The following is a 14460-nucleotide window of genomic DNA, read 5'->3' on the forward strand; positions in this document are numbered from 1 at the left end:
TAATTGTAAAAAGGTCATTAGCTGAAGTCGTGTAGGAAGAAGGTCCTAGTTCCAGAACCGCTAATTTAACAAGGCGACTGCGGCATTGTGGCCGCAGCCGTTGCTGTCTTTATACTGCTTCGTGACAACAAATTGCAGCTTTAATTGCCCAGATTGATGTTTCAAACTCCCGAGTCCTCCCACTGCCACTTTTCGAGGCCTTCACAATGTACCCTTCTCAGTTACAGCAAGGTAATAGCACCATCATCTATCGAGATAACGAGGGAAACTAGCAATTCGCCATGTAAAAGACCAAAGTCTTTGAGCTTGTCTAAATACCTCAAGAACAAGGTCTAGATGATGTAAAATGCACCGTGATTACATTAACAAAAAAAAAATCTAAGTTTTATTCTAAACAAAAGGAATTACATGGGAAGGAAGATGGTTCGCAATCTTCTAAGCCAACGTATTCCAACGACTTGTCGCTATCCATGTATAATCAATATTCTTCCGTGGATCCACTCGTGGAATTACACTAAAATTTAAGATGGCCGCATCAAGCCAGCCACAACCCTCACATCTCCGCCATCCAAACAACCGAAGTCCCCACTCCCCACTCCCTTACCTTAATAACATCAAAAACCAATCACAAACTTCTGTGGCATCTGTTATGGACACTATCCCATAACCACCCAATACTCTTTTTCACAATGGATTAAATGTTAGCCACCGAAGACTATCCCACCCACGAAATCCGGCGACCGGTTCCAAGCCAAGCCGAGACGGCAACACCATTCGTCCTGACCATAATTTCTTGATCAGTTGTAGAAAAGCTAGTGGCCCGAAACGAAAGGCTTGTTGAGGTCCTGAGTGAGCAGCTAGATGGGCTGAACTGCAATGGTAGCTTTGCTCGGCTAGTGAAAAGTTTGCATGAGTTTCAAGGCGTTAGGGCTCCCAATATATATAAGCAAACCAAAGTACATGGAGACAATATATATAAATACACAAATTGTAGCCCTTCCTGCATTTTGGTAGCATACGTTTATAAAAATAGGCTGGCGCATAAACATCCTGACTCGCTCGTCATATCCTTGAATGTGCATAGATTGCTGGTTACCACTGTCATAGTTGCTTCTAAGCTTCTTGATGATGCGTAAGTGCCCTAATTTCGTATGTCTTCTTCTTTGTATGAAGGAAAAAATGGCCATCTTTTGATTGTTTAGGGTTAATGGTTTAAAAAATTTGACTGCACGAGTTTTGGCTCAAATGCATTGTATTTTGTACATAGAAAATAGGTGAAAGATAGATGATGTGACTGAGGACTAAGGGCCATAGCCTGCCAACTCAGTTTTAAGGACACGTTGTTCTGGGCCCCTGTCCACCCCTTTTTATGTTTCTTTGGAAACAAATAAGGCTCCAGACAAATGAAACAATCATGTAACAACTATTATTATAGTTGTTGTTTCGATTTTGCGAATGCAGGCACTATAACAATGCCTAGTATGCTCAGGTTTGGCGGAGGGAGCAACGCTGAGTTTGACATGACGTTTTTGTTTGATTCTATGCCAAAAAAAATCTAAGCTTTTGAGCCAGAAATGCAAAATCATTGGACAAAAAAAAAGAGAAGAACCAAAAAAAAAAAAAAAAGGAAAAATTCCAAATAAAGTGAAAAAAGAATTTACTTGGCAGCAAGATTAATCAACCTTAATTATTCTGTTATAGGTCAGGGCTTTTTTTTTTCTTTTGAGTTCAATGGCCATGATGTTGGAAACCAGTTTAAATAATGTATGGTAGATTTGAGCTTGTAATTTACATTTACAATAAGAGAAAGTGGTCAAGGATAAAGTGTATGAAAATGTTTCCATGAATTCCCGGCTAATTTACTAATGTACGGCTTCACCTCTCTCCCCTTATCTGTCACATGGCACAAGCTACTTCTTTTTTTTTTCTAGTTTTTTAAGATATTTTTCAATTTTTTTTAAAATTTTATAAATATATTTTTAAATATTTTAATTTTTTAAGTGGGATCCATTTTATCAATTTTTTATTGTCTTTTAAAACTCCATCTATTAGATAAATTTTGTTTTTGTATGGAGCTTAAATTTTTTTTATTTATTAAATTTCTTAAAATTTTTAAAATTTTAAAACTTTTTTTATTTTTTTATTTTTTTAATATTTAAATTTTTTTTAAATGAGACCTATCTTATATCAATCTTTTTTTTTTGTCTTTTTTGTCTTTTGCTTTTGCTTTTTTTATAATTTTATACATTTTTTTAAGATTTAAATTGTTTGTATGGGACCCACTTAATATCAAGGATATGCCACATATTTGGTCTTTTTTTCTTTTCCTTTTTCATCTTCTATTAATTTTTTTATATATTTAGTAAATATTTTAAAGCTTTTAAATTTTTTTAACCCACTTGATACTTAAGTTATATTACATGTCAAGTTATTTGCTTTCATTTTTTATTTACTTTTGTTTCTTTTTTAATATTAGATAAATACTTTTTAATATTATAAAAAAATTTTAGTGATGCCTACTTGTTTTTATTGTTTAAATTTTATTTTTATTTTTTTATTATCTATATTTTATTACCCATTTAGTTTTATATTTATGTATATGTATTATATTAGTAAAGTTATTCTTTTATAATTTAATTTAAGATATTAAAATTTTAAATTAAATTTTAATGTTTATATGACCGTCGATGATCTCTTTTTCTCTTTTTTTTTTCTTTTTTTTATTTTTTCTCTTTATTTTTTTAATTTTTAATTAAAAAATTATTATTTAATACTTTAATTTAATATATTAATATTTAAACTCAATTAGAATGTCATGTTATGTCATAATAAGCACCATTTTACTTTTTATTTTTTAAAATTTAAATTAGTTTGTGAAAAAATAGGCTAATGTCTACGTAGCAGCCCTAATTGGCTTTTATCTTTCACATTTTTTATTTTTTAATTAGATCAATTTTAAAACAAAATGTGTCAATTGATAGAGATGTAAAAACAATTCGTATTCAACGAGTTTTGATCCATCTCAATCCGATAAATGATGATTTTTTTTAAATCGAAGTCGAGTTAAAATGGGATCAAGGTTTTTTTTTAGAGAAACGAAATCATGGCAAAAATGTGTTTAGAACACTCTGTCCTAATCCATTTCCAAACATATATAAAGTATACATATTTTATTATTAATTTTATTTTATATTATATTAATAAAATTATTATTTGATATCCTAATTTTGTAAATTAATATTTTAGTTCAATGGGAGTGTCTATGCATCATCCTCTATAAATTCTTTTTTTATTTCTTTTCTTTTTTTTTCATTTTTGCCTTTTTGCCTTTTTCACTTTTTCACATTTTTGTTTTATTTTTTCAATTAAATAAAATTTGTAAGAAAAATGAGGTCGATTGAAATATCCATATGTTATCCCCATTTGGTTTTTTTTTTTTTTTTGTTTATCTTTCATCTTTTTATTTTTTTTAATTAGGCAAATTTTATAATAAAAAATTAATGAATAAAATTAGCAAAAAAAAAAAGGCCCATGTCATTGTGCAGATTCATGCTAGTATCAACAAATTTTACTATATTTGTAATTTTTTCTTTTAATTAATAAATTTTAAAATATTATTCATGATTATTTGTTAAAATTAATAAACGAATATAAATCAAACCCATTCATGTTATTGTTCATTTACTCCTCAATCATCACCTAAAGGTAAAAAAGGGTAAAAAACTCTCAAACAAAAATTTAATTATCATATAAACTACTAACATTTTATTGTAATTGTAAACATCCTATTTAGGTCGGGATCCAAACCAATTAGGCTTGAACTCTTCAAGCCCAATTGTTGAATTTTGATTTTATATATATATATATATATATATATATATCTATTATTATTTTTATCCTTTTATTGTATTATATGTATATGTATATATATTTTTTAAATCTTATTTATCCTTTCCATTTATCTCTTAAGTTAATTTAACTAATTAATTTCATTTATCTTGTTTTTTACTGTTAACTATCTAGTCATCTAAAAAAAAGAGAACTAAAAATTAAAATTTCATTGGTTAAGATATTGATAATCTCATGAATGGGAGATAAATTTTGAAGATAATGCATAAGTTTTAAAATTCAATCTTATCCTAAGATCTTATCTTTGAAGGATTTATAACTCTATATAAAGCGAAGGCCTATAGTGAATCAACACAAAGAAAATAGAGAGAAAATTACAAAAACAATAGGCAATGAAATTTTTGTGTATAGTGATATTAGTTTTTTTTTATGAGTTTATTAAAGCTTGGAATTTAATTCAAAAGGGTGTTCAAAGGATTGCAATTTAAAGAAAAATAAAGGGATCAAAATCTAACATTTTTGTTCTTTTTTTTTTTTTTGGAAATTTTTGCTTTTTCAATGAGTTTTTCAATCAACTTTAAAGTTTCCAATGAGTTTTCTTGCCAAATTTTTAGTTTTTGACAACTTCCAATAGAGCCAAAAATCTTTCTAGAATCTGATGACTAAACCCAGATTCTAGCATTATTTCCAACAAAAATCCCATATTTTGGCAAGCCTAGAAGATTCTAGTGACCAAAATATAACCAAAAAAAAAAAAAAAGAGAATGAGAAAATTTGAGAAAAAAGAGAGAAAAAATAAAAAAATTTGAAAAAAAAAACTTCTTTTGCTTTTATACAAAGCTCAAAACGGCGTCATTTTGCACATTTCAATTTTGTCAACCCGTGTGTTTTACCACTTAGCTGACACAACCTGTGTGCATCCGACCTGAAATCCCATATCCTTTCAGCCATTTAAGAGCCAAGCCCAGTCAGATGAGTTAAGCCGTTAGTCCATTGGAATAGAAGGAAGTTGAGCAGTTTTTTGTCAAGTTGAGCCAAGCTATGTCTAGGTTTTTTTTTATTTTTTTATTTTTGTTTGTTTATTTTGACATTTTCTTTATTTTAATATTTTTTAAATTAAAAATGGCTAAAAAATAATAATGATAATAAATAATAAATAATCGTTACCAACATATTGAAATGTTTAAATTTTTATTCTTAAAAAATAAAAAAAGAAATTTTTTGAATAAATAAGTCTTATTAACATATTAGAAGGTTTAAATTCTTAAAATAAAAAAAAATAAATTTCTGAATAAATAAATCTACCAATATATAAGAAGGTTTAAATTTTGAAAATGAATTTTGATTAAATAAATCTTATCAACATATTGAAAGTTTTAAAAAAAATGAATTTTTAACAAACTTTATCAACATATTGAAAGGTTAATATTTTATAACTAAAATTTGAGAAATAAACCTTACCAACATATTGGAGGGTTTGTGATTTTTTTTTAAATTTAAAAATAAGGTTTTACCAACATATTGGAAAATTTTATAAATTTTTGACAAAAATATAAAAGAAATAATTTTCATAAACATCCTACCAACATATTAGAGGATAATTTTAACAGAAAATTTTACCAACATATTGGAAGATATTTCTAAAATAAATTATTTTATATGAAATTTGGATTTTAAATAATCCAATGATAAAATTACTAAGAATGTTGCAAATAGCAATTTCTATGTAAATTCATAAGTGAGAAATCTTATCTAAATTTTACCAACGTATTGGAGAATTTAGAAAAGAATTTTTTTTATCAAGATTCTAAATCTCACTTTGTTATAAAAAGGAGTTTTTTTTTTAATTAAAAAAATTCAATGATAGAGCCTCTTGAAGCGTGAGAAATAATATTCTTGAATACTTTTAAGAAAAAGGAATGTCTTAAAATTATTACCAATGTATTAAAGTAATTTAAGGTCAGTTTTCAGTATTATATTATTTAATAAAATCTTTTAAAGCTTTTGGTAACACGAAATCAGCTGGTACTATTTTTTGGATGAGTATCATAAGGGTGCTATAACTTTTTATACACGTAACTATATGTCTGAATCTAGTTTTGATTTTATAGACTAGAATCTATCTTTTAAAGATATTCAAGTCAAGTTTAAGATTTTTTTTTTAAAATGGGATAGGTTCAATTAGGTGATCAATCACACTTAAACAAAAAAGATAGGTAATGACTCTTTTAGATGTGTCTAGCTATAAGTTCACAAACCTATACATTACGAAAGTTTAACAACTCTATTAGAGATTGTCAAAAGTCAAGCTAGTTAATGAATTCGTGTTATTCAAGCCTAACTTAATAAATTTAAGAAATTTTCTTTAAAGATTTTTTCCTACCATGTAATATTATGTCATTCATATACATATGCATAACATAAGTTTTACCTTCGAGCTTTGTTTCTTAGGAAGGAGTAAAGTACCTACGTTTTCATTAGATTTCATATTTTCATATGGGCTAGCAAAATATTTTCACTCAAATTGAACCCTTTCTCGTTTGTAGTCGTGATAAATAATGATTGGGGTAACTTACTAGTTTGTCATGGATAATAATGTAAGAAACAATTTAGGAACTTTTAGATTGTGAAATCCAAATTACTCATATAGTGAACCTTAAAAGACTTTATCTATAAGTAAAGCCATGTCTTACCTTTTGTAGAAATAACCTAGAATTAAGTTGTATACCTTTTTGTATGTACATATATTATGCACTAACTTTTTTTTATTATTATATGATGTTACATCTTTTTATTGTCTGAATTATATTAACATTAATAAGATTGTAATTATTTATTTATTTATTTTTCATTCATTTTATGCACCTCACTTATTCATAAATCATCATCATTCATGTAATGCATTCATCATATCGTTGCATAATATAGAAGTTTTTTGCTTTATCTAGGATAGCAATTTAGAAGGCATAGAAGATCAATTAGAAAACATGTTGCCAAACTAGTGAAAATGGTTGAAAATCTTAAACTAACCCATTCTCAACAGTCCTCATCACTCCAATTCATTTATACATTAAGCAACCATTATGTCAAGATCAAAAAGTTTCTCACAATACTGATACTTGTCCAAGTCATGCCAGTGCATCTAATGGCCTAAGAAAAGATCTCCAATTCATTTATACATTAAGCAACCACTATGTCAAGATCAAAAAATCTCTCACAATACTGATGCTTGTCCAAGTCATGCCAGTGCATCTGATGGCCCAAGAAAAGACTAAGTTAAAAAAAAAAAAGTAAAAGAAATAAGGTTTTCTAACTTGACATAAACTCCATAGATTGGTTCACACCTAAATTTTTATCCCTAACTAGTTATTTCTCAACAAACTTTTTAGCATCCCTAACAAGACATATTCCCATTCAACTCTTACAGATTGGCTCAAATCCATATTATTTTTCAGTTATAAATAATGCTTTCCAAAATCTTGATGCTTATCAGCCAATCAAACAACCAAGTTTCTCAATGAACTCTTAAACATATATACCCAATTCTATTCCAATTTTTGCATTTATAACTCCAACAATTGCTCAACCCAAATAATTGTTGAGTAAAAAAAAAAGAGAAATATCATTGATCCAATCTCTATGACTTACACTAAGTTATTCCTATAACTCCTTAAAAACCATCGATCACATTAGTCCTTATTGAGCCACTAAAATTGTCTTATCCTAAGTGGTATAATGTTGATACTCAGTATGATTACCACTTTGGGAATACAAGTCATTCAACAAAAAATTAACTTCTTTTCAAATATAAAGTACAAGGTTTAATCAAAACTAACTTATTGAGTTTTAAGAATGAAAGAGAGCCTAAGATTGTTGAGAGTTCATTGTCTAATTGAATTGATGAAAAAACCTATCAATGAAAGTACCATGATCCTGAAGCTAAAATATAAGACTAGGCAATAGATTTTTGGATAGTATAAAAATGCTATTTGTAGATTCTTATCAAAATAATTTTTAATTTTTAACTAAAATTTTTATTATGTGATAGCAAACAACACATGCATCTATTTATTCATTCATATAGATGATTTTCTTCTTTTTACATAAATTTGTAGTTAGATATCATTCTAATTCTTAATTTTGGCAATAAAAGTTCAAAAGCATAATCATCAAAAGTTTCAAGGTAATCTATTTGTCACTTGTGTAATGCCCATGGAGCTAGAAAATGAAATAAGATGAGACTTGGCCTAGAAAATGAAAATGTTGAAAATTTTGGATAAAAAGAAAAAAATGGAGAAAGCTCACATTTAAAGAATTGAAAACCCCTTATACCCTTTTGGGTGTGGTTCGTATCATGCTCAAACATCTCAAGGGGCACAATCACAACAAAGACCATATTTTAAAGCATACTTTTATCTTGGAATACATTCAATAGTTGTATAAAGATAGTCTTAAAGGTACACTACTCTTGTTTTGGATGAAAAGAAATCAGATCTAATCCAAGGCTCTGAGGATCCTAATGAGTTAAAAAAATTGAAGGAAAATTTATTTGAAGTAATAGAAGATTCAAGTTCCTAACGTAAAATGAATTTTTTAAAGGAAATGCTCTGAGTTATCGAAGAAATGGGCTTCTATGAATCTATGGATGCAACAAAACTTTGTTTGGTGCTAGTATGGTTATTCCATTTAAGTTCAAGGTTTTAAAATTTGAGAAGTATGATGAAACTAAATATCTGATGACCCATATCACTATATCTTATAGAAAGATAGTTACCCATATATATGATGATATGCTCTTGATTCATGTATTCTAAAATAGTCTTATAAGATTTATTACTAAGTGGTATCAGTTGGATAGAACTCGCATCATTTCATAGAAAGAATAGGTTATGGAATTTGTTACCCAACACAAGCACATCAAAAAGTTGGCTTCAGATCGATTGTCCTTATAAAGCATGAAGAAAAAATATGTTGAGAGCTTTAGGAAATTTACCCAAAGATGAAAATATGCTTTGCCCAGGTTCAATCACCTTTAACAGAAAAAGAAAATATAGTTTTGTTTGTCAACATTTTTAAAACTTCATACTATGAAAAAATGATCGAAAATGCAACAAAAAATTTTATCGATATGGTCATATTTGGAAAAATAATAAAAAATATCATAAAAAATAAAAAGCTTAAAAGTGATGATATAGCTACTATAAAGAAGATGCATCAAGAATGGAAAAAGAATATGCTTAAGCTATGATTTATAAGGAAAAATAAGTTGAAAGCTTTACCCTATACTATTCTTATCCAATGTGCTAACCTTATTACTCTACCATAAATAATCCTTCATAGAATCCTTATCTTTATCAACCAGTTCAATAGTTAGGTCCTCATACAAGTCCTTATCCCCAATTTGCTGCTTGACCAATAGGCAATCAAAAAAGATCAAGAAACAATCATAAGAAAATTACAATTCCAATTATTGGTTTTTTAACTCTATTAGTAAAGCATATCTTACTTTTATACCTTTGAAAGCCATTCTAAAACTATCAGCGAAAAGTTATGATCTAAATGGTAAGTGTGATTATCACTTAAGAGTAATTAGGCACTCAACTGAGAGATGCAAGTTATTAAAGGAGAAGGTTGAAGGTCTCATCAATAATGGCACCCTAACCTAGGAACTTTTTAAACAATGGAAATTTACTTTAACATAGGTTGATTTTTCTATATGTATTGATGTCTTGAACATGAATTCATTTTAAGAAAATTTTAAAAGTTTGTAATAAGTTTTGGTTCCTTTAATTTTAACTGTTTAAGTTATTGTATAAATAATTTTTCAAATGCTTGTGAAAAGTTTTAAAAATTTTGGTGATTGCTGTTAAGAATGAGCATCTTAAGCCATTTCACTGAACATTTCATTCTTTCTTTCAATTTGAGGATTCAAAACCTTGAGAATCCTTAAGGACAAAAGCTTCAAAACTTCACCTCTATTTGACTACGATGAACCCTTAAAAGCTATAAATCTTCATTTAAACTATGAGCAATGAAATGGTTGATTAATTTGACACTCTCTTAAGCTATCTAAATTTTAAAGATTTAATAAATGTCAAGGTTATTTCAAATACTTCAACATCTAAATTTCTTCACAAATCTCAAATTCTTACAAGCTATAGTTTTTCAATTTGTTCAATATCTTGACTTGTACAATATTTTTCTCTCTTTCCAGTCTTTTACCAATTGTCATTCACTGTCATCTTGGGCAAATTTACTTGAAAAGCCACAAATGAACCTTTAAAAGCTATTGATCTTCATTTAGGCTATTAGCAATGAGATGGTTGATTAATTTGGTATTCTCTTAAGCTTTTTGGATTTTGGTGATTTAATAAATGTCAAGGTTATTTTAAACACTTTTGCATCCAAATTTCTTCACAAATCTCATATTCTTACAAGCCATATTTTTTTAATTTGTTCAGTATCTTGACTTGTGTAACATTTTTCTCTCTTTTCAATCTTTTATCAAATAGTCATTTGCCCCCATTTTGGGGGCAAATTTACTTTAAAAGCTAAACTACTTTATGCCCTAAATGTTCCTTTGCACCATCTTAATTGATGAACATCTAAAGTGAACTATGAAAATGAAGATTTTAACATTAGGCTTCACTTGAGTAAAAAGCTAATAAATGTATTATGAGTATGAGTTACAAAATAAAAAAGTTGATTCTGACATGATGCATATGAGACATTTAAATCAATGAGAAAAAAAAGTTGCTTGAGAATTATTTTTCAATAGAAGTATCTATACTTGAAATGAAAAATGATCATTTTCCAACTTCTTGTCATGAAAGAAAAAAAATTCATTCGCTACTCTTTTTGAACCTATTGATTTTTTTTCTGAATAAACCTTAACCTAGGAGCACCTTTCAAATTTGGGGCAAGTTAATAAAAAAATCTCTCATCAAGATGGCATTTGATCTTATGTTGAGGATTAAGAAATAATGCTTTATGTTAAGGGGCAAGTTTGAAGTAAGCTAAATTTCAAAAATTTTGAACTCATATGAAAAAAAAAAAAAAAAGAAAAAAAATTTTGAAAAGTGAAAAGGCATGTTTTGAGAAAAGGAAATATGTCCTTGAAAAAGAAATGATCATTGGTTCAATTACCCTTAAACACGTATTTTGGGCTTTTTTATCTTTTTTTCAAAACCTTAAACCCTGGCCAACATTACATCTTTCGAAAAGTTTATTTTGATCATGTATGGATACCTAAATTAGAAAGCTTTTTTCTTTAGAGAATCATTATGATTTGGTTTTAGATGAATTTTGAGTTTTTGAATGCATGATGGAATAATCGATGAAAAAAAATTAAAAGAAAAAAAGCTTTAAAATGAAAACTCGAAGGGCAGTTTAAAGCAAGATTGATGCTTTGAAAGCAATTCATGACTTTTATGCATTAAGAATAAAGGAAAAAGCATCAAAAAGACCTTTTAAAAAACTAAGGGATGTTGGAGACCTTTTCAGAGCCCAAGGAAATCAACCTCATGATGAATATTCTTTTTAAAATTTGAGCCTTATTTTTTTTTCATACTTAAGATTTTGAGCCTTTCATAGTTGGTCGAACATTTATTAAAATACCACACATCAAAAACTTAAAAAAGTGCCAAAATAAGTTATACGTTAAAAAATGACTTTCATTTGTGAGCCTAGGTCAAGATATATTCTTTCAGTGGTCAAATCTCATTTAACAACTAAGATCATGATGTACCAAGCCATTGCATCCTTTTAGAAATACCAAGTTGTGATTTATCACATTCATTCTAGGTAGTAATAACTAGTTTTTAAGATATGTGATCATATATGAAAAAATTGATTCATTTTTAGGAAGATATTTGTGTGAGGCAATATCCAATTCTATTTTTCAAAAATTTTGTGAAATGTTCAAAAAGTGTGTTTGAATCTCAATTCTCATTGTGGGAAATAGGTGAATGCTATGATAAAATAGATCTTTTTGGAGCAAAAAAAATGTCTAATGTAAGAATGGTTTTTCTAGAATGAAAATGTTTTGATAGTGCTTACTTTAATTTGTGAAAGAACTTGTTAGCCAATTTAAAGGTTGTATCATGGAAAGTTGGAAGGAAAAGAAGGTTTCGAGAATTGTATTACCACGATTAAGGACAAATGGTATTGATTTCATGTATTGCATGCATTGTATGCATTATATGCATCATATTCATCCCATATATTCTATTCATTGCATATTTTTCTGTGGACAATAAAGAAAGATTTAGGCCTAAAGTTCTAATGAAAAAGAAAAATTTTAAAATAAGATCTTGCTATTTTAAATAAGAAACCTTTTATATAGAAATCAAATAAGATTTTACCTCAAGGTATATTTGTTATAAATTTTGAGTATCAGTTTTGAAAACCTCCAAGTAATTCTTTTTAAAACCCTCAGGTACATTTTCAAAACATTTGATCTTTTTTCAAAGTCTTTCAAGCATGATCTATAAGACCTCCAGATATGATCTCTTAAAATCTATAGTTATCTTTTTCAAATTTAAAAGTTGTTAAACCTTTGTTTTAAAAGAGTTTTTTTTTTTTTAAGGATTGATTTGTAAGACCTCCAAGCATAATCATTAAGACCTCTAGGCACAAGATAAGAATGATTTGTAAAACCTTTGGGCATAATTTCAAAGTCCTCTAGCTACAATCTATAAGATCTCTCAACATGATCTTTAAAACTTCTACGTATCTTTTTCAAATTTTAAAATGGTTAAACCTTTGTTTTAAAAGAGCCTTTTTTAAAGTTTAATTTATAAGACTTTCGAGTATAATTTCAAAGCCCTCTAGGTACGATCAATAAAATTTTTAGGCATAATTTTTTTAAAAAATTTCCTAATATCTTTTTCAAAATTTTAAGTTATGTACCTTCATATTAAATGAGCTTTTGATTCTTAATAGTGGGATGCCTTTGTTTTCAAGAAACTTTTCATGAAAAGAATGTTGAATTATTTGGGCTTGAACATACTAGATTTCTATATCTTTGCGTAATTTTTATTTCATAAAAAATATGCAAATAAAGGCAATTATAGACATCTTATTTAGTCCAGAGCCTAAACCAATTAAGCTTAAACTTAATTCAAGCCAATTGTTGAATTTTGATTATATATTATTGTTATTATTTTTTTATTTTTATCCTTTTATTGTATTGTATGTATATATATATATATATATATTTAAAAAAATCTTATTTATCCTTTTTATTTTATCATTTGTTGTTTATCTCTTTAGTTAATTAATTATTTAATTTAGTTTATCTTATTTTTTACTGTTAATTATCTGGTCATCTAAAAAAAAGAAAACAAAAATGAAAATTTCATTGGTTAAAATCTTCATAATCTCACTAATGGGAGATAAATTTTGAAAATAATGCATGAGTTTTGAAATTCAATCCTATCCTAAGATCTTATCTTTGAAGGACATCTAACTTTATATAAAGCAAAGGCCTACAATGGTTTAAGATAAAGAAAAAAGTGTATAAACAATAGGTAATGAAAAAATTTTTGTACAATGATAGAAGTTTTTTTAGGAGTTTATTGAAGTTTGGGATTTAATTCGAAATGGTGTTCAAAGGATTGGTGTTTAAGGAAAAGGAAAGGGATAAATATATGACATTTTTGTTCTAAACTTTTTTTTTGGAAATTTTCAGTTTTTCAATGAGTTTTGCTATCAACTTTGAAGTTTCCAACTAGTTTTCCGACCAAATTCCTAGTTTTCAATGAGTTTTTTGATGACTTTCCTAAAGCCTAGCAATATTTCCAAAATTTGACAACCAAACCTAGATTTTGATGATTTTTTGCCAAAATCTCATATTTTGACTAACTTCAAAGATTTGAACAACTAGACTTTGAGAAAAGGAAAAAAAAAAAGAGAAAAAAAAATAAGAGGAAGAAAGAAGAAATCTGAAAAAAAAAAAAAAGTTTCTTTTGCTTTTATACAAACCCTAAAACGGCATCATTTTGCACATTTCAACTATGCCGACCTACATGTTTTACCATTTAGCCGACTCAACCAGCACACATTCAACCTAAAAACCCATCTCCCTTCAACCATTTAAAAGTCGAATTAAGCCAAGTCAAGTGATCCAAGCCACCAGTCCATTGTAATAGAGGGAAACCGAACCTTTTTTTGTCGAGCTAAGCCAAGTCAAGTTGTGTTTAGGTTTTTTTTTTATTATTTTTATATTTGTTTTAATTTAATATTTTTTAAAATTAAAAATGGCTAAAAAATAATAATGACAATAATAAATAAATAAACCTCACTAACATATTGAAAGGTTCAAATTTTTATTCTTACAAAATAAAAAAAAAATTTAATAAATAAACCTTTAACATATTGAAACGTTTTAATTCTTAAAAATAAAAAGAAAAAGAATTTCTAAATAAATAAACTTTACCAACATACTGGAAGGTTTAAATTTTGAAAACGAATTTTGAATAAATAAACCTTATCAATATATTGGAAGGTTTCAATTTTAAAAAAAATAAATTTTTAGCAATTTTTACTAACATATTGAAGAGTTAAAATTTTAACAACAAATTTTGAGAAATAAACCTTATCAACTTATTG

The 14460-nt window shown here is 27.3% G+C and overlaps 1 protein-coding gene across 1 annotated transcript; it reads left to right on the forward strand.

Moving 5' to 3' along the window:
• The first annotated feature begins 370 nt into the window (after positions 1–370).
• CYCP2;1 (cyclin p2;1) lies at positions 371–1559 on the forward strand. Its single transcript, XM_089744965.1, is given in 3 exon segments — positions 371–1132; positions 1462–1492; positions 1494–1559. Coding segments are annotated over 3 exon segments (531 nt in total). The 5' UTR covers positions 371–698.
• The last annotated feature ends 12901 nt before the right edge of the window (positions 1560–14460 follow it).

This window comes from Durio zibethinus, chromosome 16 (genome assembly GCF_047325235.1).
Source record: "Durio zibethinus cultivar Kanyao isolate XHJ-2024 chromosome 16, ASM4732523v1, whole genome shotgun sequence".
NCBI lineage: Eukaryota > Viridiplantae > Streptophyta > Magnoliopsida > Malvales > Malvaceae > Durio > Durio zibethinus.